The sequence below is a fragment of the Molossus molossus genome, unplaced genomic scaffold (genome assembly GCF_014108415.1).
Source record: "Molossus molossus isolate mMolMol1 unplaced genomic scaffold, mMolMol1.p scaffold_m16_p_19, whole genome shotgun sequence".
In the NCBI taxonomy this organism is placed as follows: domain Eukaryota; kingdom Metazoa; phylum Chordata; class Mammalia; order Chiroptera; family Molossidae; genus Molossus; species Molossus molossus.
The window spans coordinates 25619729-25644556 of NW_023425354.1; the positions used below are offsets into that span (position 1 = coordinate 25619729).

General features: G+C 53.6%; 1 protein-coding gene across 2 annotated transcripts; it reads right to left on the bottom strand.

The window, feature by feature from the left end:
- Positions 1–1853: 1853 nt before the first annotated feature.
- XYLT2 (xylosyltransferase 2) lies at positions 1854–15642 on the bottom strand. Of its 2 annotated transcripts, none has more exons than XM_036269471.1 (11): positions 15424–15642; positions 8375–8867; positions 7939–8114; positions 7472–7674; positions 6966–7046; positions 6651–6867; positions 6389–6565; positions 5885–6147; positions 5402–5597; positions 4470–4803; positions 1854–3025 (listed from the first exon to the last, which is right to left on the bottom strand). In XM_036269471.1, the coding sequence occupies exons 1-11, from the start codon at positions 15556–15558 to the stop codon at positions 2703–2705; spliced, it is 2598 nt and encodes an 865-aa protein (XP_036125364.1). In that variant the 5' UTR covers positions 15559–15642; the 3' UTR covers positions 1854–2702. The 2 variants fall into 2 exon arrangements, with proteins under 2 accessions (XP_036125364.1, XP_036125363.1); XM_036269470.1 differs by having other exon boundaries at positions 1885–3025; positions 6651–6891; positions 15424–15559.
- Between the last annotated feature and the right edge of the window lie 9186 nt (positions 15643–24828).

The window sequence follows — 24828 nt, forward strand, 5'->3', positions numbered from 1 at the left end:
GCTGTGCAGTCAGTGGTGAATCTGCTGCTGTCCGTCCTTTCAAGCACACTCAGAGCTGGGCAGGTGAGCTGGCCGCCACAGAGTGGCTGGTAACTGCTGGACAGCCCCACACAGAACACTGCCCCCAGACCCGGGGATAGCCCTCTGAACAGGTGACCAGGTAGGCTCACATAGCCCTTCTCCAGCTTCTAGCTAGACCCTCTTCCCCAGGCTGAGCCTAAGAGGGTACCACATGCTCTCCTCTCCAAGAAGTCTCTCTAGGCTTCACCCTATCCTTCCCCTCATAGCACTAGGCCCTGACCTGGCTTCTGACCCCCAGCACACACCTGTCTCCACTCCCAGGTGGCAACCCCAAGGATCCTCCCTCACCTGTACCCCAGGATGCTTGGCATCTTTCCATTGCCTGGGCCTCAGGTGGGCACCCCATGGTGCTGAAGCAGGGAGGGGGGCAGGCCTGGGGATCATGAAGGATGATTCAAAGTGGAGCTCAGGATTTAGGCTCAGTGAGCCAGAGTGGAACCCAAACTTCCTGTCCCCATCCCTTTAGTTCTCTCCACCGAGTCCAGGGCCCAAGCCTCAGACCCCCAGCATTTCTGAAATACACTGGGGTGTAAAGATTCTACTCTTCTCTGGCAACTAGCTCATTCTTTCACAATCTGGCAGCCAGCTCTGATGACCTTGGGAAGGAGAGTCAGAGAAAAGCTGTCCCCACCTCTCCATCCACTTGTCTGGTGCCCAGAGTTGGAGAGGCTGCAGATCAGGTTTGTTCTGCTTCCTGTACCCAGGACCCCATGTGGTGCCCTGTCCCTGGGGAGAGGACTGACAGTGCTGTAGTCACTCCCCACCCCCACCCCAAGCCAAGGCTCTGGGCTCTCCCCTGGGAGCTAGAGCCAGCGAGCTGGTCTCCAGTTGCTTGGAGAGCTGGGAAAAGACCACTGTCCTCAGCAGTAGCTCCTGGCACTCGGTCCTGTTTAACATTTGCTGGGGAGGAGGCTGGCCAGCATATTACCCTTTCCACACTGCTGCCCCAGCCCAGAGGGAATCCAGGCTGGAAGATGCAGAGTCCAGAGTATATTCCAAAGGCCTCTTCACACCGAACAGAAAGCTGTTATTGGTGGTCAGGGGTGCCCTCTCCTGGCAAATAGGAAAACGACATGTGGCAGCCCGGCCCGGAACTGAGATCTTTGTCCCCTGAACTGAGCTGACCCCACCAGGCCAGCCTGATTGGCTGATAAAGGTCTGAGACCCCTTCACCCTCACTCCCACAAGGTTTTAGGACTGACTGACACTAAGAGCTCTTGCTGGGAATGGCAGGAGGGGAGGAGGGGAAAAGGCCTTGAGAGGAGGGAAGCTGGAGGACCCTTTCCAGCCTGGCCCTCCCAGGCCTTAGGGCAGTGTCCAGGGACCCGCGTCACTGCTGCTCCTGCTTCCAAAGGGAACCTGTAGGCCCCGGCTGGGATTGCCTGTTCCTGAGCGTGCTCCAAACTCAGGGCTGGATGGGAAGCAGGCTAAAGAGGGCTTCTGGGATGGGCCCTGGGGACACCCGAGCAGCCATCGGCCTTGGTCTGGTGGCAGGGGGAGTGCTGGGTCAGGACTCTCAAGGACTGAACAGGCTCTCCTGCTGGCCTACTGGTGCCAGTGAGGAAGTCTCTGAGCCTCTCTGGGCCCTTTACCCCTCTGAGAAAGACGGAGCTGTGTCAGATGGGTTCTTGGATAGAGTCTAAGCTGTCGCCACTCTTTGGAATGAGGCCTCCACCTCGTGGCTGCCAAAGTATCAGCCAAGAATTTTAGAAGAAGAAGGCCCAAGAGTGACGGCTCCCCAGTACCCAGGAGGGAAAACACAGAGGCTCGGCTTAGAGAGATAGATATATTTTTTCTGTTGCATATTTCAGACTTCACGCTGAGCTTCAGGCACGATGCTGCTCCAGGCTCCTCTGAGAGCCCTCACAGAGTCTTCTTCCCATGCTGCGCAGGAGGGCTCGCCCCTCCAGGGCAGGAGCCCAGGCCCGCTTGCAGTTCTGGGTTCTGGGGAGACTCTGCACTGGTCTCGGTGGGCCCTGGTGCCCTGCCTTTCCCATCAAGGAGCAGGCATGCTGGAAAGCCCTGGAGCCAGCCCCAGCCCCTCTTCTACAGTCCCCTGGCTACAAGAGGCGGGGCTGTCCCACCAGAGTCCAGCCCTGCGGTGCTCCCCCGAATCACCTGTTCTCTGGCCTCAGAGCCTGGCACGGCACTTACAGAGCCTCAGCCATGAGCACCGCAGGCCCAGGCTGGGGGACGAGGCCCTGGAGAGTGAGGCAGGCCCCACCCCCAGAGCAGTAGCAGATGGGCTCATCAGGCCCCTGTTCCCCAGAGCCGTGGCCCACTTCCTGGGGCTGCTCTGAGCCCTATTGCACATCTTTTGTTTCCAGTTTCTCCCACACCACCCATTTGCCTTTAAAAAAAAACAAACCTAGAGAAGTTTTGGAAGAGTGGGGTGTGGAAGCTGGAGCCCTTCTCCCCACATTCCTGCCACCCTCTGATGGCCAGAGGGCCATCAGCAGTAGTAAAGACCACGCCCACCTTCCCTGCCCTCTGTGCGGTTCTTGATGGCTGACATAGGTGTGATGCCTGGGCCTTTGGTCCCTGCCCGTGGGGGGCACATCCCTCCGTTGTCCGTAAGGTGCAATTCCCCGGGTCTTCTGGAGGTGTTTGCTGGGGCCCTGCTACCTGAGTCGCCCGTCTGCTTTGACAGGCCCCAGCTCCGATTTGGGGTCGGGGAACAGAGAGCTCCAGCTGGTCAGTCTGCAGGGCTCCAGGGAGGGGCAGGCGGAGGGGCCCATGGCACACAGTCCAGCCACGGACCAGAAGCCGCTCAGTTCCCCATCTGTCCAGGCCTCGAGCGCGGGGCCGGTGAGCAATGCATGCCGCCGGGCAGCCTCCTCCGCGGGCTCTGGCTGAGGCAGGTTCAGGATGCCACTCAGGCCCTGGAAACTCTGCTCCATGTACTCGTTGTGGGGGGGCCCGGCATGCAGCCAGCTGGCATCATCTGAGGGTGCAAGCACACAGTCAGCACACTAGCCCAGCTGATTCCATTAAGGCCAGACCTGGGGAGCCAGGCCTGGGTACCCCAGTTCCTGTCCCAAGTCTACTACTGAGTCACATCTTGCCAAGTGACCTGTGAGTTGGGCTAACCCTAAGAACTTTCCGTGCCTATAAAACCATTAATTTTATAAAATTAAGACCGTCATCCCTTAATTCCGAACGTGAGGATTAAGTAAAATAGTGCATTCGAGACCCATTAGAAAAAAAGGTAACTTTCCCATAACAGTCTGGTCTGTGTCACCCCTGCCCCTTCCCAACCATCTCCTGCAGTTCCCAGAGCCACCAGAAACCTCATACTCAGGCCCTCCAGCTGCAGGGCCCTGCTTGCTCCGCCAGCCTTCTCTCCTCCACCCCTGGTCCTACTGCCTCCAGTCTCCCTCATGCACCAGACACCGGCCAGCCGTTCCCTGCACTTAGAACACCCTTCTGTCTATAAAACTCCAGCTTATTCAAGGCTCAGCTCCATTCCTCCCGCACCACCTCCATCAGACTGTGAGTCCTGGGAAAGAAGGGGTGCAGCTGCCTGATCTGGGTCTGCCACAACCCCCACTACTCCGTCCTCTTCTGGGTCATCCCCAGTCTGACCAACCTTCTCTGGAACAGGATGTGGCCAGAGGAAGGAAACGTCCACCTATCTGCTGCATACGTGACACTTTACCCACATACTCATCCTGAATGTCTCCAAGGGGCTAGTCACTTGGGAGACACAGGCCCTCCGTGAGGGAGCCTGCAGCCTGTGCCTGTGTACAGTCTCTCCCTTACCCTCAGCCAAGTGGGCAGAGGGCCATGTGACCCTGCCACCGGGCCACACAATCAGCTTTGCTGTCCCAAGAATGTGGAACTTGGGGATCAAGAGGCCCTGGTCAGTCTCTGTTGCCCTGAGAGGCCATGAATCATGTATCAAGAAGCCGGAGCCTGAGGCTAACACACAGAGAGAAGACAGGATGAGGGACAAGACGGCTCCAGAGAGACGGAGGAAGCACCTCTGGTTCCCAGTGAGACCGAGACATTTCCTGGAGTCTGTGGGGCACAGCCCTGCATTCTTACAAGAACTCCCTTTTTATTGGAGCTAGTTTGAGTGGATTTGTGTTCCATGCACCCAGGAGGTCTCCAACATTACTCCTACTTTACGTGTAATAAGACGGAGGCTCAGGAAATAGATTGCCCAGGTTAAAAGCCCAAATCAAGTGTCAGAGCTATGTTCCAAAGCCAAGTCTACCTGACCCCAAACTCCCCTTTCATACCACAGCCCTAGGATGCTAAGGGGCAGATGATCAAGTTCCCAACCTCCCCCCCCCCCTTCTCTAGCAATGGGGGTCAGCTCTGAGGGTCAGCTTTTGGGGTCACCTCCCTGGCTTCTGTGCATCATTTGGGAACTAGATCCTTACCTTTCCTGAGAGGTAGTTTGCGGTTGAAGGTCAAGGGCAGCACGAGGAAGTGGGTCTCACCCAGGGGTTCCCAAAACTGAAGCAATCGAACAGTCCAGGTCCCTGGCCGGAGGGGCCGGCTTAGTGGGGGCTTGTACTGCGTGACCTCGGTCTCTGCATCCACCACAATGTCGTAGGATGTGGCCACCACATAGGTGGGGTCAATCCACACCACAGTGGCTGTGACGTTGGGGCCCCGGGCCCAGCGCTGCATGGCCACAGGCTCATCCAACGGTCCCAGCAACCCCCCAAAGTTCCGGAAAAGACGCTCTTTGGGGTCCCACTCGGTGCCAACCTGCAGGAAGGGAGGCAGCTGGGCAGGAGCCTGGGAGAAAAGTCCTTCTCTCTGCTCTGATGCTGCCTCTAACTCACTGTGTGACCTCAAGCTAGTCACTGTCTCCTTCTGGGTCTCAGTCTCCCCATCTGCAGAATTTGTTCTAGGCTCCCATTCTGAATGAATGGGGGGTCAGGAAGGCAGAGATAAGGTTCAAAGTCCTGCCCAGAGACCATCCCCTCACGAAGCCAAGGGCTCTGAGAAGGACATCGAGAGACACAAAAGCCTAACCTGTGGCCTGAATGGAATGTTCAAGCCCCGCATCCTTGTAGTTCAGAAGATGAGGCTGCACTATAGTGGAACTACAGCCCCTCTCTGACCACTGCATGTCCTCTGCACACCCCAGCTGGGAGCTGCCCCTCTGTGTGCGTGCAGGGGTGAGTCAGGCATGTGCACGAGGCATCGCCAAGGCATCACCGTCTCGGAAAGAAGGGCCCACGGACACAGTCCTGAAAGGCCTGACCCAGTCCTAGCCCCTCCCTTCGTGTCTGTCCCTCTCTTCCCACTACCCTGAGTCTTGCTGGGGGTCAGGAGAAAGCAAGGGGAGGACCTGTCCCACCTCCAAACTCTGGAGCCGGCTGGCCTGGTCACTGCGCCCCAACAGCTTCAGCGACCCCTGGGGCATCAGCCACATCTCAAGCGTCTCTGCCGGCCCCTGGTCTGAGGGCTGCACCGCCTGCGTCACCAGGTAGCCCTGGAAATGGTCGTCATAGAAATACAGGTGCACGCTGGACGGCAAGCCCCTGGGCTCAAACCTAAGAAGGTTCCAGCAGGGAGAAAGGGAGATGCTATCAGCATATCCAACTTGGTCTGGAGTCCTAGGGAGGGGGCTCAGGGGAGTCCCATTCCCAGGCACGTCCTTTGCCCCAGATCTCACACCCACAGCACCTATGTGCCTGGCTCTTGTAGAGTGTGTTTTATTTGCATTTCCCCTGCCTTAGACTGGGGGCTCCCTCGGGGCAGGGGCTGTCTTCTTTCTGATTGGCTTCCCCCTAAGTCACCACACCTTGGGAGCCTGCAATATGTCAGAAGGAGGTCTCACCTGCAGAGTGGGGTGGCCGGCAGGGCCGCCGTGGCGGCGGCATGGCGCAGGCTGAGGCGGGCAAAGGCGGTGTAAGCGGTGAGCATGACATCGCTGAGCCCGCTGGGGCCATCGGCTGCGTCATAGATGTTCTCCCAGTAGGCCTTGAGGGCCGGCGTGCCAGGGGGGTAGCTGCCATACAGGTGGAAGTCCAGAATTTCCAGTACCTCCTGGTTCACAGTGGACTCAAACTTCCGGGCAAAGAAGGTGGGCCTGGAGACTTGCTGGAGCGGGAGAGGCAAGCAGGGAAAAGGGGTCTGGAGGTCCCAGAGGGCACTGCGGGGGAGGGCCCCTCCCAGCGCTGCCCAGAGATGGGCCTCTGGGGCCTTTCCTGCTGTCACAGTGACCCCAGAGCCCCGAGGGCTGCTCCAGGTGAAGGCCCCCGCTCCTTCTCAGCCTGTGAAAGAGCGGGCGAGGCCCTCGCACGGGGCAGCGACAGGCCGTGACAGGGCCACAGAGACGCACCTGCAGCCGGAGGAAGTCCTGCGGCTTGAAGTCGTTGGGGGAGCAGCCGCACCAGTCCACGATGTGCTTGTACTGACACTTGCAGCCCAGCTTGCGGTTCCAGTTGGTGACCCGCAGGTTGTTGTCCACGAGGCTCTCGCAGGCCGCGCTGTTCTCCAGCACCGTGTGGAAGAAGGACTGTGGGCGCAGGGCGGGGCGGACAGTGAGCCGTGGACACCCCGCCACACGCCCTCTGCGGCCGGGGCGAGGGCCCATCCCCCACCTCGGCGGGAAGCAGCGTGTAGGTGTAGAACTGGCGCAGCTGGGCCACTAGCTGGTCGTCCGTGTACACCACGTACTCCACGAAGCTGCGCGTTAGCACGAACCAGTCGGAGCCGCCGTCCACCACGATGCCCGCCGGGATCTGCCGCTCGCCCAGGCGCCACATGTGCGAGTCACACTCGTGGAAGAGCCGGTCCAGGCCCTGCTTCTTGATGAACCTGTGGGTAGCAGACCAGCCAAGGCTGGGGGTTGTGAACTGTGTGGGAGGGGTTGTGTTGAGGCTCCAGGGCCAGGGCCTCCTCCCCCAACCCCTCACCTGGAGTTGTCCCTGCCATGTGACTTGAGGAAATTCTTGTCCCGGTTCTTGGACAGGAAAGCCACCAGCTCCTCGTTGGTCCTGAAGAGGGAACGGGGTGTGAGTAGTGTGTCTGAGGGGTTGCTCAGTCCCTGGGCCAGAGTGGACTCCTTCCAGCCCTCGTCACCTTCACCTCCTGGCCTCCTGGCCATGTGCCCTACTCCAGGTTGATGCTCTAGGGTGGTGGGCCCCTGAGGAAGACCACCCCATTCTTCTGCACCCCTTGCTATCCGATCCGGCACCTGTACACACCTGTGGCCCTTCCTCCTCCCCATCTCTTGTCACCCACAATCCTCACATCATCATTCACCAACCCCTCCCGGAAACATGGCCGGGGCTGAGGGACCACGTCTGGGTGCGTGCATCCCAGCACGAGGCCTGCGGGAGAAAGGAGTCCAGCAGGACTCTCCAACCCCGAGTGCCCGACGGGCCCTCCCATTCGGAGGGTTCAGAGCACCACCCCACACCTGGTTGGGTAGTCGGTGGCACTGAGGTTGATGAAGAAGTCCCAGGCCCAGCCAGGCACCTCCAGCAGGTCCTGCATGCTCCGCAGATACATCCTCAGCAGGCTGGCCCCGCCCCAGATGGTGATCATGCGCCAGGGCGTCACCCGGATATTATCATACCGCTGGGCCAGCTCCACCACCTCCCGGTGCAGGTAGTTGGAGCGCTAGAGGGGTGGAGGGGTGGGAGATTCTTAGCAGCCATAGGTGGACCCTCAGCATTACGACCTCCCACCCCACCCCAACCGCAGGACAGAGTACAACAGACAGGGATGGAGAGCACACTTGTCGCCTTGTGCTGGCTGCTCCCCAATTCTAGGCCTGTTTCCCTGACTCGGGGCCAGTTGGGCAGGTCAGAAACCCTGTCTGTCCGTGACCTTCTGGGTTTCTGCTCCGCTCACTCAGAACCCCTTGGTGTCCCCCAACAGTACCTTGTCCACGTGGATATAAAAGAAGTGCCGCTCGTGGTAGACAGCCTTGAGGAGGCGCTTCAGCTGGCGGATGGCGCGGCCATGAACCACCAGCATGTAGGCTATTCGTACCGGGGGACCCTTCACGGGCTGCCGGGCCCGGGCCTCATCCCACTGGATGCCGGGGTTCGTCTTCCCTGAGTAGAGAACAGGGGCATCGGTGAGGTCCCTCCCCAGGTCACAGGGTGGAGGTCAGATGAGAAGAGGGAGCTGCCTGCCTTCCAAGGAAGAATCCCGGACTTGGAGCCCAATACCCCTGGGTTCCAGCTCCCCCTCTGACACTTAGTGTACTTATCACCCGCTAGGCAAGGGAGGTGGGCCCCTCTGAGCTTTCTTCCTCTGAGAAGTGGGGACAGGATCCCTGCCAGGTCACCTCCCGGGGCGGCCTGTCTCTTACCAGCCAGCGGGCAGTGTCGGGGCACAGCCTTGGGCATCAGGCTCCCAGCCTGGTGCAGGCACACCACATTGGCGATCTCTTGCTGGCACTGCTTGGAGCTGGCCCGGGCCAGTGCGGACAGCGCATCCTTGCCCAAAATCTCGCACTTGGGGGTGAATCCATTGTCTGTGGGCTGAGGGGCACCCTCCACACTCCCAGTGTCTCCATGTGGTGGGGCGCCAGCTGCCCCAACCAGCGCCTCCCCAGCTGCTGCCCCACTTAGGTTCTGGCGGCCAGGGGCCTCTGGGGGTGGGGCAGGAGGGACCCTTCGGCTCGCTCTGTGCCGGCTGGTAACGGCCCGCACCACTTTGGCCACGGGCACACCTGGGCTCTCAGCCCGGCCCCGCCAGCGCCCATGCCTTCTGCCGGCACTGCCCCGCCGCCCAGCGGAACTGTCTGTGTCCTTGGAGCCCTCGCCGGGGTCCAGTGGCCGTGCCTTCCTCTGTCTTCCCTTCTGTAAAAGACAGGCAGACAAGGGTCACCGGGATGGTCGCTCTCCTCCTGCTCCTTTCGTTTTCTGCTGGCCTTGGGTCTAGAAGCCCCTGCTACCCTTTCCCTAGAGAAGTTCTGTTCACCTGAGGACTCTGCACTTACAGCACTTCTGCTGCGAGTCCTCCCCCGTGGCAGCATCGCACCCACACCCCACTCCCACGGAGATCACGGGGCACTGTCTCCTTGGTGCCTTGGACTCAGAACCACTTTCTTTTTCAGCAGATGTGAAAATGAATGTCCAGATGTCACAAGAGAAGGGTGCTGAGACCCTGCGAGGACAGCCCACCCCAGCTCAGCTGGGAAGACGAAAGGAAAGCATTCTTCTGCCGATAGCATTTCCATGAGGCTGTGCCACCGAGGCCACAACAGCGAGAAGGGGTCTTGCCTGGTGGAGAGGATGGAGGTGAAACCTGAGACCCCACATTGGTTGGGTTCTCCTGGAAGCAGAGACCGAGACGGAGCCAGAGTGTAAGATTTCAGCGGGAGTGCACCTGTGGACGACGGGGAGCAGCCTTCTGACTGCCACGCCGGCCTGACCACAGCACAGCCTGGAGGAGCCTCGGCTGGCTCGTGGGAGGGAACTCCAGTGCACAGACAGCCTGTAGATGTGGGTCCCGGTCCCCTTGCCACACTCGGCACGGGCTGGGGCTGGAAGGCCAAAGCAGAGCATGACACACCCACAGCTGGAGGATGGCAATTAAATGCTCCTCACAGCAGGGAAATCTGAGTGGTGGGCCTTCATGACCGCCACACCCCACTTCCTGGCATCTGCTGCCTCTTCTCAAAGGGGGTCCGCTCACACCTGTAAGGCACGTAGACCCACCTCTTCTCCAGCTCTCCCTGTTCTCTCTTGACCCTCCTTCCCTGCCTGACCAAATCTCATCCACCCTTCTAGATCTCCTTGTGTGAAGCCATGCTGTGTGCCCTGGAGTCGGACGTTCCCCAAGCTGACGGGGCTGCTGGGGGAAACTGTCATGTCAGCCCCATCGCCCCAGTGCCTGGTGGCGTAGCTGGTACACAGGGGACATCTGGGTGGTGTCCGGTGGATGAGACAAGGAAGAGAAGGAGAAGCAAGAGGCACTCACTGTGTGACTACCCCGGGGTCCCCAGGGCTCCACGCCTAGCTCGGCCACTCCCCCACAGTCAACTACCTTCTCTGAGCATGCTCCCTCAGCTGTAAAATACAGGAGGAAGGGTGTCCGATGAGACAGGACATGAGATAATGCTGCTAGAAAGAGCTGTCCCCATTTTTTTTCTTTTTAAAACTTTTTTTTCTTTATTGATTTGAGAGAGAGAAACGGAGAGGGAGAGAGAGAAACATCGATGAGAGAGAACATCGATTGGTGGCCTCCTGCATGCCCCCCACTGGGGATTTGGCCCACAACCAGGGCATGTGCCCTGACCGTGAATAGATCTAGTGACCTCTTGGTACATGGGTCAACGCTCAACCACTGAGCCACACGGGCTGGGCCGTCCCCATTTTTCGCTCACCATTCTGTGGACCCACTCCGTGGGCCTCCCGTCCACTCGCCTCCCCTCCCCTCCACAAGCGCCACCAGCCCTTTCTGGCCTGGTCTTTCAGTAGCCTGGCCTCCTGGAACCAGTGTCTTCCCGACACTCGGCTTCCAGGATGCCCGCCGGGGTTTCTCCTGCCTTGTGACCAGCAATGGCCTCCTGGGCTGAGCCTGCCGTGTCTCCCAAGGCTGCCCTGGGCCTTTCCTGGTCCCAGCCCACCAGGAGCTCCTTCCTTCAGCCCCTGCTCTCCATCCACTCTCAGGCTTCCCCGTCAGGCTGGACTGCTCCTCCAAACCTTCAGGTTTGTAACTGCCTACCCTCTTGCCGTCTCCCTTGGGAGCCTGATAGCCCTGCCAATGGCACACGTCCCAAACCCAACTCCTGCTCCTTCCCCCCACTGTTACTTCATCAGCTCAGTGACTGGAGAGACCCCATCCTTCAAGTTGCTCAGGCCAGACCTTTCAGGAGCCATTTTGATTCTTATTTCCCTCACACCCCACATCCAGTCGATCACCAGTAAACCCTGTCGGGGTCACCTTCAAGAAGGGTAACTACAGCCCTGGCTGGTGGGGTTCAGTTGGTTGGAGCATCGTCTTGTGCACTGAAGGGTTACAGGTTCGATTCTGGTCAGGGCACATACCCAGGTTGTGAGTTTGATGTTTCTCTCCCTCTCCCTTCCTCTCTCTCTAAAACTTGTGAAAGCACATCCTTGGGGGAAGATTAACTTCTCTTGCCCTAAAAAGAAGGTAACTACACCTGGAACCAAATCACTTCTCACTAACTCCATCACACTCACTCCTGCCTGTTGGGTGCCTCAAATGCCCCCCCCAGGTGTCCCCACAGCTCATTCTGCTCCTTCAATTCTTTGCTCAAATGGTATCTTCTCAGCATGGCCCGTCGTAACATCGTATTTACAACTCCAGCCCTCCCTCATCCTCTGCTTTATTTTCCCCAGAGCACATACTGCCTGCTGACATCCTACGATGTATTTATACTGTGTTATTCCTTCCAAGAAGGTAAGCTTCAGGAGGACAGGGCTTGTTTTGTTCACGGATGTATTCTGAGAGCCCAGAAGAATTGTCTGGCAATGCACACACACAGCAAATATTTGTTGAATGAATGTAAAGCTCTTGTCAGGCTAGTGTTTGATTATTATTACTGGAAGGGGAGTAGGACCCAGTCGAATGTGATCAGGAGAGGGCCCAAGGCCCTCAGACACTTTGGACTCTATTGTGTTGGTTTTTCTCTGCCTCTCACGTCCCTGGAACCTTCTTCCTCTTCCCTGTCAGAGTACGGCACCTCACACGTCAGGCTGACAGCCATCTTAGGGCTAGAACCCCATCCCGCCCCCCAGCATCGGTGCCCTTTATGCCCAGCATCAAGCCAGCCCTCCGATCTCTTGAGAGACACCCAGTCAGAGCTGGGAGTGTTTATTCCCACCTGAGAAGAGGCATCAGCAAGAGGGAGGGCAGGGTGGAAAGGAGGAGGAGACCCCATTCTGTGCCCACGTTGGAGAGGGCACCCTGAACTGGGCAGCCCCCAGGAAAGGTGAAGGCAGCTCCACTGTGCTGAGTGCTATGTCTGGAGATGTCTGACTTGGCCACACAACAGACAGAAAAGATATCCTCAAGTTCAGGTGGGTAGAGATGGCAGAGGAGCTGTGGGCTGTCAGGGTGGAAGCCAGTATCAGTGAGTCAGGAAGCCGGTCAGGAGGGCAGGGTCCAGGGCACAGGGCCAGGCTGGCTGTGGTGGGAGGCAGGATGTGGGAGGAGATGGGCATGTTGGTGCCCTGCACTGCAGCAGGGAGCTGGCTGACCCTGAGAAGGACAATCCCAGAGGAGGCTGGGGGACCAGGAGGCAGCAGTGAGGAATGGGGGAAGAGAGAGGGTCCTTGGTAGACAGCCAGTCCCCAGCCCTGCCCCCTCCCAGGCATGTTCATATGGGCAGAAGCAGGGCGCCTAGAGGAGCTGTCCTCTGTAGTCCTTGAGGTCAGTGTCCCCTCTGATTACTGGGGGTGGGGACTGGCCCTCTGACTTGGATGCCTTCTGGCCCCCGAGGCCCCCTCCTCCCTACTGAGGAGGCATTTGAAGTCCTCAGCCACTTCCCCGCCCTGCAGCTCTGAGCCGGGGAGACAGAACAGAACTGCTTACCTCACCCCCCACCTCCTTTGGACTTCTCAGGCTGAGATTAAAATAAGTGGTGAGGCAGTGTTTGTGAAAGCCTTGCAAACAGTAAAGTGGCTCTCTGGATGTTAATGATCTCCCTGGTCTCCACTCTAGCCCCCTCCATAGAGGCAGCGTGTGCGTCGTAAATGTGCTTCTGAGCCCTCGCAACCCCAGTCTGGGCTTCCCCACTGCACTTACAATAAAAACCTCACTCTCACTGTGGTCTCTGGGATGTGTTCTGGACTAATTCTTGAACCTTCTTCCAGGGAACATACCACACCCTCCTTCCATTCCTCAAAGGCAGCTGGTCCCATTCAACTCAGGGCCTTCTGCCCAGCTCTGCCCACCTCTTCCCCAGGCTGACTGGCTCCTTCAGCTCACATGTTACTTTCTGCAGAAGGCTTCCCCTACCTGATCTAAAGCAGCCCCCTTGTTATTCCGATGAGTTTCCCTTTCACTGTGAGCCTCTCCCTGCAGACAGCCCAGGAGGGCTGAGACCCTGTCTATTTTGTTTGTTTCTGTATCCCCAGTATTAGCACAGTGCCTGTTATCAAGTAGGACTTAATAAATACTTGTTGAATGAATGAATGAATGAATGAATGAATGAGTCCCTACTCCCAATGTGCAGTGCTGAAATAACAATGAGTTATTTATTGATGGCTCAGCATATGCCAGGAACTCCTGCAAATAATTTACAGGCATCATTTTCTTTCTTTCTTTTTTTAATCCTCACCTGAGGACGTTTTTTTCCCCCATTTATCTTCAGATAGAGTGGGAGGGAGAAAAGGAGGAAGAGAGAGAAACATCGATGTGAGAGAGACACATCGAGTGGCTGCCACATGATCCCAACCAGGGCTGGGGACAAACTGCGACCGAGGTACGCGCTCTTAGCGGGAACCGAACCCAGGACTCTCCGGTCTGCGGGCCGGCACTCTAACTGCTGAACCAAACCAAACCGGCCAGGGCCACAGACATTATTTTCATTTAATCTTTACAATCACCCAATGAGAGAGCTGCTATCAGTATCCCCATCGTGAGGGGAGATACTGATGAAGACATGGAGAGGTTAGGTGATTTGCCAGTGTCACACCACTACTTAGCGCTGGAACAGGATGTAGGACAGTGAAGTGGGGTGGTCCAACTTCAGTGCGTGGCAACCCTGAGGTCTGGTGAGATTGCTACTAAGGGGGTCCAAGCACTGACAGTCTTTCAATCATTAAGGATCATTTTCCATTCCAGCTCCGTATTTCCCTATCAGCTTCTGCCAGGAGGAAGTGGGAAGGCAGGATCCCAAATACTCCCAGGCCCCAGTTCTCTGCCCCAGGGCAACAGGGACATTCAAGCCTGGACAATCTCTCAACCTTTCCAGAGACTCGGAGTTATGCAGCAGCTCAGGGCCATTTGTTTCTGAGAAACCTCAGATGTGTCGCTATGCCCCTCCCCAGAGGCCTCTGCTCACATACTCCACGGTCAGAGGGCCCCCTAACTCCTTGGCAGCCCATTCCATCTTTGAATGTCTCATCTGCCCAAAGAGTCTTCTTACACTGAGCCCAAGACATTCTCTTCCTCCTACTTATTGGTCCACACAGAAGAAGCTCACTCCCTTCAGATGTCCCAGAGCCAGCCTCCCACACCCCCACCCGCAGCTTCTTTAGGAGTTATGCTCTGGCGCGATTGCGTTCCATCTCCCCTCACCATCCCAGCCTCTTGGTTCTCCCAAACAAGGCAAGGACAGCTCTTCTCCCAGTCTCCACCAGGCCTTCGGGACTGCCCAGATGCACAAAGGGAAGGTGGACATTGGGTTTCTTTGGCCTTCACCCTGCCAGGTGGAAAGGCCCAAGAGGACCTGGCAGGCAGTCTGCCTCAGAGCACTAGAGGCACGAGAACCCAGGGGGTGGGGTGGGCGCTGGGAAGCTGTGCCATCTGGCCCACAGATTAGGTCCCCCCAGACCTTCCAGGATAGCCCCAGACCTCACTGGACTCTTCCTGATCACACTGGGAAGGATATCTGGGACTCCAGCTGAAACTATGGTCAGCCAAGAGTGACAGAACCTCAGACTCGGCCCTGGGGCGCAGGGACCTGAGAGCTAGCAGGGCAGGTCTGCCCCTGCTCCAGGGCCTGGGCTGCTAAACCAGCTGCTGCTGTCCCTCAGAGCCAGTGGGGGCCCTCTCCCCAATTCCCTGAGGTCAACTCACCAGTTCACTCCCCCTGGCATCTCCTCCTGAAGACCCATGCTGGTTCTTCAGACCCCTGGCTTGGCTTGGCTAAGGAAGCCACGCCTCAGGGACTCTCCAGGTATTTCCCTCGGGGTCTACTCCCTGTTCCCTCAGTTGCCGGACTAAGTTCCACCACTGGCCTTCATTGCCCCACCGGCCGCTGCCTGTTAGGCGCTTCTGGACGCGGATGCCTGGGGTCCCACGGCCTCGCGCCTCCGCCCACGGCGCGCACACCCCCGCCCCCTCCCAACTTCAGAAAGTTTGGCCTGGGGCTCCCCACCTCCGAGCAGGCTCAGGCCTAGCCCCGCCTCCCGGCCCCGCTCCCTGTTCCTGACCTTCATTGCTCCCCCGGCCAGAGACCACCCCACTAAGACCCGCTCCTCCCGCTCCGGCCCCATGCCCGCCTGCGGCCCGGGCCTCCGGGTCACGCACCGCCCCGCGCGTAGTCCCCTAGGCCCGCCTGGGAAGGGGCGTCAGGGGTCGGATGCCCAGCTCCAGGCGGCCGCCCGCGTCCGGCACGCATGCGGCCCGTGACCCACTTCCCCAGCCCCGGCAGCCTTCAGCCCCTCCAGGACCCCGCGCGCCCCCACACCCGGCCGGCCCGCCCGGCCGTCAGAGCACCTCGCCCGGCTCGTCCTCCTCCAAGCCGCTGAAGCTCCACACCACCAGGCCCTGCAGTAGCAGGATGGCGAGCGCCGTGGCGATCGCCAGCTTGTAGCGCCGCACCAGCTTCTGCACCCGCGCGCTCGCCACCATCTTCCTGCCCCGGACGCGGGGCGCGCGCCCAGCCCTGCAACCCGGCCGCGGGCGCGCGCAGGGGCGCGGGCCGAGAGGGCTCCCCCAACTGGAGGCGGGCCGGACGCGCGCTTGGCCGGGGCGGGGCCGGGGGCGGAGCCCGAAGTCCCGAATTGCCGCTCCCCGCAGGCCATGGGCGGGGCCTGGCGCGCAGGGCCGCCTGCCGGGCTGGGGCCAGCGGGGGCCGGCGGGGGCCGGCGGGGGCCGGCGGGGGGCGGGGGACGGGCGCGGGGCTTTCTGCGCTGAAACTCGGTTCCCGGCAGCTCCTCGCCTGCCTTCGCCGGTTCTCCAGCTCCCGTGTGTGCTCACCTCCTCTTGGATCGCAAACCCGTGGCTCCGCGACGCGGAGAGGTCTGCAGCCCGACCACTCTTCTGCCCACCGCCTGGTGTTTCGGGGTGGGGGCGGGGATGACATTCAGTACCTTCCTCGGCCCCAGCGTGCATTATACCAGAGCTCCCAGAAACGCCAAGTTAAGAGAGATTGCGTAAGTGACACAGGCCCTGCTTTTGTCGCGACCCTGGAGGCAGCACCTACTGGGCAAAGTCTAACCCCCTTGACTGGCATCAGAGGCCCTCACAAAGCCTCCTTTCCTTTCTCCTCACCCTGTCATCTAAAGACCCTCACTCAGGCCTCTACTAGAGCCGAGGTTCTCAAATTCTAGGGTGCGTCAGAATCACCCGGTGGACTTGATAAAACATTGCTGGGTCGCAGCCCGAGTTTCCGCTTTGGTAGGTCGGGAGTGGGGCCCGAGAATTAGAATCTTAGCAAGTTTCCAGGTGATGCTGATGCTGCTCATCTCTTTGCCCGATTCTAGCAGTTGTCCTCCCTTCTCCCCCGCCTTGCCTATCTATGACATCCTCCCCAAATGCTTCCCGGCACTGTCTGTTCAGTCCAGCACTGAACACACATCTGGTGTGATCTCTCCGGGATCACACCTTACTCACCACTGAATCCTTAGCCCGGCACTGGACACCCAGCAGCGCTCAATAAATGTGAAAGAAAGAGCAGGTGAAGCCCAATTTCCCGTTTAACCAGATAACCTTATTTTGTGAGAGCTGGCATGTTCGAGCTCTACAACACTTGAGCACCTGCAGCCCTCCTCCGAACCTGGCAGGGGCATGGAGGAAAGCATGGAGGGGCATGGGGGAAGAGGGGAAGCAGTGCCCACCAAAGCAAGGTGCACACCCAGCTGGGGGAAGTCAAGCAGCGTGAGAAGGGAGTAATAAGAGCAAAATCAAGACTGAAGATTTAAAAACGAAGACTTTAAGAACCATTACAGACAGATCTGGAAAAAGAAATGGTTTTTTAAAAAGTTTGAAAGCAGCGATGACGTGGTGGTTTGGAAGTTGCCAGGAGATTAGCTTGGAGAGGGCGTTCTGGGCTGTGATGAGTGCAGGGGATCCAGTTATTTGATGGGGCACTTACGTAAAACTTTCTTTAATGTCTCCTGCCCCTTTGGTATTTGTAATCATTCCATTCTTCAGTCTTAGTTAAATGAGAGGATTGTAAGTGTTTCAGATGACAGTTTGGCTACTTAATAGAACCTCCACTTCAAATGTTTGGAAAACATCAGTTGACATGTCAGCAATTGATATATTAATTAAATATAGATCTTCAATATTCTGTGCTCATTAAATCAGGTCCACTAGGGACCTCTATGTGCCAATACTCCTGCCCACCCCACCCCCCATGAAAATAGCTTTGTTTTCCATTGATTATTATAAATAACATATATAACATTTAAAACAAAAAATATAAGGACAAAGTAAGTCCCCTGCAATCCCACCCCCTGAGATAATTATTACTATTCTGGTGACCACCCTTTCCCTATATGTGTACATAATTTTCATGGGTGGGGGTCACATTACATACATTTTTTTAAAGATTTTAAATTTATTTTTAGAGAGAGAGGAAGGGAGAGGGAGAGAGAGAGAAACATTGATGTGACAATGAACATAGATTGGCTGCCTCCTACTGAGATTGATCCTGCAATCCCAACATGTGTCCTGACCAGGAATCAACACCACCCAACCAACTGAGCCACACTGGCCAGGGCTACACACATGGTTTGTATTTACTTATAATATTTATTCTTTATTGATTTTAGAGAGAGAAGAAGGGAGAGGGAGAGAGAGATAGAAACATCGATGAGAGAGAACATCGATTGGCTACCTCCTCATGCCCCCCACTGGGGATCAGGCCCACAACCTGGGCATGTGTCCTGACTGGGAATGGAACTGGCGACCTCAAGGTGCCTGGGTTGACGCTCAACCACTGAGCCACACTGGCTGGACCTAATTCATTCTTTTTAATGGCTGCCCAAGTTTCCACTCCCTTCTTGAAAGGGTGTTCACTTGGTTACCAGTTTGCTACTACCACAGGGCTATGGTAAACATGGCTCTGCCCAGATCCCTGTGCACTGTTGCCTTTATTTTAATGGTAGTTTCCCAGGAAAGGGATTACTGGGGAAGGGGAATTTTTTATTTTAATAGCTATTGCCAGGTTGCTTTCCCAAAATGCTGTGACAATTCCCATTTCCAACAGCAACGTATGAGAGCATTATTTTTCTGCATCCCTTTCATCAGCAGGTGTTGTTGCTGTTTTTAATTTTTGCTCATCTGATAGGTGAGAAGTGACCTCCTTGGTGTTTTAATTTGCAGTTCTCTGCTGGGGAGTGTCTGTTAATTGGTTTCTTGACCGGATTTGCTCTCGCCAGAATTGGCTTTTCACCATCTTCATGAATTTATCTATTATTGTTGCATTATTTGTCTTTTTATTATCGATTTTAAGATTTTTTAATCCTTTTAAAGTTTCCCTCATTTTATCATTGCACTTTGACATAAGGCCTTTCTAAAAATTTTAATTTTGGGGGGGGGGGGGAGAATCAAGTATGTTTCTCTTGTTTTATAACTTCTCATTTTCTATTCTGGTTTAGTAGATCTCCCAGTCTTGGATGAAGTATATAGTCTCATGTATTTTCTCTCACAGTTTTTATTTCACAGTTTTACATTTAAGTCTTCAATCCATCTGGAATTTGTTTTTGTGTATGGTATGAAGTAGAGGTGTGGGAGTCTTTATTAAGAACGTATTCCCTGCGACTCTATCAGAAACCATTTGGATTTAACTATTTTAAAAACAAATTTGTTATTGAGATATAACCTGAATAGACTGATTTAGACTTGAGCATAGAAAATACTAGGTTCATTGCTCCCCACTGCCTCTTCTCTTCAGGGTCCCCTGTAAAGTTCATTGTGCTCCCCCCCCTTTTTATTGTAGCAAGTCTTGAAAATACAAAATGGCTCCTCAGAAAATCAGAACAGGAAAGAATTTTTTTTTTAGTTTTTAGTGGGCTGCTTTGATTCATCCTTTCTCATGTGAAGGCATTGTCCTTAGTGTCTTAGTTTTAAGAGCTATTTTAAGAAGCATGGATACTGAATGTTTTCAAATGCATTTTCAGCAGCTAGAGTTTAAACTTGGCTCAGGACCAGAGGACGTGGAGGCCCCTGCAGTAAAGGCCCAAGCCTCCAAGCATCCCTCCAGGCTCTGTCTTTTCACCTTTATCTGGTGTCTGCTTCTCTGTCCAGTTCCTTGGAGTGATACTTCCCCTGGGCTGTCTGCTGGGCCTGGTGCTGCCTTTACCCATAGACGCTACCTTTGGGACACCCTCTGCCAACCCACACCCAACCCAGCTCTGGATGCTTGGGCCTCTGCTGTTCAGGAAGTAAGTTCCAACATCTATTGAAATGACCATATGGGTTTTTCTAATGTGACCTATTGAGACGATGGAGTCTTTCAAAAATAATTTTTATATATTAAAACATTTTTTGCAACACTTAGAGTTTATGTAACTTGGTCCTAGTAGATTTTTAAAAATTGTGGTATAGCTTGAATTGGATTTGCTAGTATTTTATTGAGGACTTTTACATCTATGTTTATAATAGAGATCAACCTACACCAGAGGCTGCAAACGAGTGACTCATGGGACTTGTTTATTTGACCAGGCCAGCATATTGAAGCATTTCGTTTGGAATTCCTGATTAAGGGGTACACACTCTGCAGTTCCTGTAGCTTCCACTCTCTCCTGTCATTTTTATACCCAATCGATTTCATCCTTTTATATTACTTTCTGGCTCTTGTAGGTACTTGCGTTTGAAAATCCTGGTCTGTGGTTCCCTTTGCTCTTTTTTTGGAGGGTGGATAATTTTGAGAACTAGAGTTCTACCGTTTTACAACCTGAATTGACGAGCGTTCTTTTTTCATTCTGTATTTTGAAATAATTTATGCAACAATAGACACTGCTGTTCTGTAAACATTAGAAAAACCTGTCAGCAAAAGCGTCTGTCTTCCTTCCCCGGACACGGGGCGCACGCCCAGCCCTGCAACCCGGCTGCAGGAGCCCGCGGGGGTGCAAGGCTGAGAGAGCTCCCCCAACTGGAGGCAGGTCCTTTAGGCAGTGAATTTTTTGGTAACTTCTTTTTCCCCTCATCTTGGTTGTTGGGCTATTCAAAATTGTGTGCTCTTTTGGGGGGGGGGGGCCCATATTGAAATTTTAAACACTTGACTACATTTCTCTTATGTTTCTTTCTCGGTTATTTTGTTTATATTGTATGTCAACAGTGTGAATTCTTCCCCAAACAAAAGGGTCACATCTTGTTTATTTTTCTATTTAGCCAGCTGAGAGCTCTCACTCAGCATTAGCTTTCTCTTTGGTCCTCTGAGTTGTCTAAAAAGCCTGTGGTGGGCACAGGCAGCTCACAAAGGGGGCATCAGCTGGTCTTCCAATAGGACTGCAGGACAGCACTGCGGGTAGAACATTCTGCTCCTGCAAATCGTCTTACTGCCACATGGGGTCGCTGTAGGGACATGGCTCATAATTAGAAGTTGCCCAGATGGGCTTTTACTGGTCTGGTCCACATCCTGGCCCAGCTCACTAGGCCCAGACAAGTGTCTAATACTTGAACTCTCAGAGTGTCGGTCTCAGTGCTTAGCTCTTTCACCGCCCCCCCCCCCAACTCTCTCTGCTAGTACCTTCCACTGTGAGAAGTAGAATGTGACTTAAACACTAAGGAGAGGAAGGTTGGAAGTCCATGCTTTGACAAGCCCTCATTGCTCCAAATACATAACAATGAGAGAACAAATATTAAAAGACATTAGTAAAACATACACAGGCTAAAGTAAAACACAGAAAACCAAAACAGGATAAACATCTCGGTGGACAAGAAAGAGAACTAACTGAAAAGCAGATTGGTGAGTAGGGCCGGAGCCAAGGGCCTGTGGGGTAGTGGGAACTAAAATGTTGCACATGGACTAGAGGATGGAGCCAGATGCTCTGGCTGAATCCAGGGACCGGAGTGAGGCTCCTCACTTGAGAAAGAAGGCTGGGGGAAAATGGCAACTGACCAGCTCTCACGAGCTGTGGCCAAAACTGTGGACCGAAGGAGGCAGCAGGGGAAAGATAGCTCTGCATTCAAGAAGGGGGTCGAGCCATCTTCTAATGTTCTGCCTGGGTCTGCAAGACCCAAATCAGGGAAGAGCACAAGTTTGCAGCTGTCATCACAAGACCAGTCTGGACCAGGGCACAGTGGATGCCACCACAAAATTAAACCCACCAGACAAGAAAGGAGAAAGAGAAAACCAGAACACAGAGCAAAAACAACAACTCCCAGCCGCAATAAGCCTGGAAACCAAAATTCTAAAGCATGTGGAGGAATCAAATACTAAAAAAGACAGTCCACCAACTCAACCACTGAAATATGAACTGACAGATGAAAATAATGTTTTGGACTAATCTGGCAAACACTTGAAAATAAGGAAGACCAAAGAGATAAACGGAGACATTTTTAACAAACAAAAAATTATGAAACAATGCAGAAGATGAAATGAAGGTATAGATATGAAATGTAAACACTATACGTATTGCTGCAAAGAAGCATCTTAGTGCCCTGGCCAGTTTTCTCAGTGGCTAGAGAGTTGACCTGAGGACAGAAGAGTTGTGGGTTGGATTCCCAGTCAAGGGCACATACCTGGGTTGCAGGTTCAATCCCCGGTCCCAGTAGGGGTCATGTGGGAGGCAATTAATTGATGTGTCTCTTTCACATTGATGTTTCACTCTCTCTCTCTCTCTCCACCGCCCTCCCTTCTACTCTATCTAAAAATCAATGAAAGAATATCCTCGGGTGAGGATTTAAAAAATAAAGAAGCATCTTAGTTCATATAGCCTTAAATACTGGTGTCTGTTTTTATATGATAGATTCCCTGAGAGTAAGATGAATATGTACATTTCAATTTTAAAAAGATATTACCAGAAGATTAAAAATATATATACTAGTTCTTCTTTCCCTAAACCACTAAGCAGGTGCTTCAAGCTGGGTTTTTTTTTAATCATTCTTGAGTTTTCTGCTATATCTGTTTTTTCCCCTACATCTTAGTAGATATTTTTTAAGTGATATAGTATTCAAGAAGAGTACTTGAGAGGGATTATTTTTTAAACAACATCCACACCTGAGAAAATCTTTCTGTTGCCTTCATCAATGATCACAACGTGGCTTTTCCTTTAGGTTTTTGTAGATCAGTGTGTTTCAAACTGCAGGTCACAACCCACTTAATATACTGTGAGTGTGTTTTTAAAAAATTAGAACAATCTAGACAAGAATATAAAATATTAATGTGCATTCAACGTGGTAAGATAATTATTGCATCATTAATGTCCAAAGATCTAAGTAAGAGGGAGATTTCATTTTCCTATTTTTATCTTTTATCCTGTTTAAATATATATTTACAAAGTGAAATGTACTTTTTAACGATGAATCAAAGTGAGACAAATTGACATTTACTTCCCTGGATGTTGTGAGAAATATAAAATCATTTTAATTTTAGGTTCTTTGTTCTTTTATGTCTGTGAGATCCTTATTTATCACCCCTCCTTCCAACTTAAGCTTGTTTTTAAAATTATAAAAGAAATAAATGCATGTGTATTTTTTTTTTAACACAACAGAACAAAGGCTATAAAAAGAAAAGTTAAATCTTTCTCTCCCTTCAGTTCCCTGTTGCAAGGGAGAGCTTGTGTGTTTCAGAAATTCTAACTCTTTACTTTGAGAATTCCACCACAGTGTGTCTAAATGTGTTCCTCTCTCATCAACTTTCCTAGGGACTCAGAACATACTCTCAGCTTCCAACCGCGTGCTTGCTGTGCACCAGGAAAGTCTTCTCCTCCATGTCTTTGATGACTGTTTTCACTGTGTCTATTCTTTTCTCTCCGGAGTTCCTATTATTCCCAGGTTATATCCCCTGTGCCTGACTGCCTGCCTCTTTCCTTTTCATCTCTTTATCATTTGTGCCCTTGACCATGTTAATTATATTTCCTCCAGTGTCCTATCTGCTATTTACAGCCGACATCGTGGCTTCTAACACAGCTATTGTGGTTTCTGTCTCCTGGCTACACGTCTTGCTCTCAGATTTCTGCCTCTTTATTATGATCTTCTCTAGTTTCTAGAGCTTTTCCAGAGCCCCCTGGAATCTTACTGAGAATTCAAATTAGATATTCCGATTGAAAACAACAATAGGCCGGCCAGTGTGGCTCAGTGGTTGAGCGTTAACCCATGCACCAAGAGGTCGCCAGTTTGATCCTGGTCAGGGCACATGCGCAGGCTGTGGGCCCAATTCCCAGTGGGGGGCATGCAGGAGGCGACCAACTGATGTTCTCTCTCATTGATGTTTCTATCTCTCTCTCTATTTCCCTTCCTCTCTTTCTAAAAATTAATAAAGAAAAAAATTAAGCCCTGGCCGGTTTGGCTCAGCGGTTGAAGCATCAACCTGCAGACCAGAGAATCCTGGGTTCGGTTCCTGCTAGGGGCACATACCAAAAAAAATAAAATAAAAATAAAGTCACAGTTTTATGGGTTTAAGGCCCAAACCTTAAAAAAAAAAAATTAAAAGAAAACAACAATAAACTGCAGTAAATCCTGCAGTAACCATCCCCTCCTGCCCCTTCTCCCCCCAGGCAGCTTCCTCAGAAGGATATTTAGCTTCTGAGCAGCAGCATCTTCCCAGATCCTATGAGCTTTCCTTTGCTTCTTCCTCCCAGAGGAAAGTCCAAGTCAGCTCAGTGACTGTTGGAGTAGAAACTTTATTTCCTTGGTTTCATTTTTCCATGTTGGGGTAGGATTGGGGGGTGTTACTGACTTAGACCCTGAAACTGGAGAGGCCTCTCTGTCTATCACCCGCTCCTCAGAAGAATGTCTTTCTTACCTGATCTGTGAATGTGGTTCAGCTTCTCCCCAGAAAATGTTTTCTGGGCTGCTCTTTGCCTGGCAATAATCAGCTTGGTCCTGCAGGGGGCAGCGTATCAGCAGGGGCTGATGGCAAAATCTGTCTAGTTAAAGTGTAAACCACAAGGGAGCCCCTTTTTCTTAGAAACTGACGCCACATTTTCCCGTCCCCTTGGTCAATGATAAACCTGACATTTTCATCTCCAGTTGCCTAATTGTTGTGGCTTATTTCTCAAATGACCCCGCACACAGTGGGAAGACGGAAGGGATACCGTGTTTTGCCTATTCAACAACTCAAGTCAAGAAGGAACAGAGCCATGTTTAGTGGGAGGTGGTAGGGTTCCCGCCTGAGGCTTTCTCAGTCATTTAGGTTCAGACCAAAGGACTGGAGGAGAATCGGCAGATAACACAGCAGGGAACCTTCCCTCAGACATCACGCAGCCCGGGAGGAGCAGGAGAAAGTGGGAGCTGAGCAGCCCCTGCTGGGAGGTTAGTGCCACCTGTATGGATGAATTTTTAGAAAAGAAAAAAAAAATGGAATTTTACTATTTTTAAATTCTCCAGAAGACATAATCATTGCAAATACGTTTCTAAAAGGTTTGGGGGAGTTCCTGGCAGGATGGGGCTTGCTTTTGTGCTTCATGGAGCCACCTGCTGCTTCTCAGGGTTTCTTGGTGGCTGTGCCTAGGTGTGACCAGTCAAGCACCCACAGTGCACTTGGGGTGGTCTGAAAGCTACAGGTATGCAGAGGTGGAAGGGAAGATTAGGGGTGCACTCTCACCCCTTCATTCCTCGTGCTACCCTGGCCTCCAGGCCTTGCCTGCGGAGTGGAGGGACTCCCCGGTATGGGCCGCAACCCTGGCCAGAAGCTTCCCAGGTGCATTGAAAACCAGCCCCTCAAGCAGAGGGCAGAGACCCTCCAAAGAGGCAGCCCACCCCAGATTGGTAGGGTCAATAAGCAAC

Coding starts and splice junctions, on each gene's coding strand:
- XYLT2 (XM_036269470.1), bottom strand. CDS start 15,558: ATGGTGGCGAGCGCGCGGGTGCAGAAGCTGGTGCGGCGCTACAAGCTG. Junction 7,675..7,938: donor TTTATATCCACGTGGACAAG/GTACTGTTGGGG, acceptor CCACCCCTCTAG/CGCTCCAACTACCTGCACCG. Junction 7,047..7,471: donor GCCACCGACTACCCAACCAG/GTGTGGGGTGGT, acceptor TTCCCTCTTCAG/GACCAACGAGGAGCTGGTGG.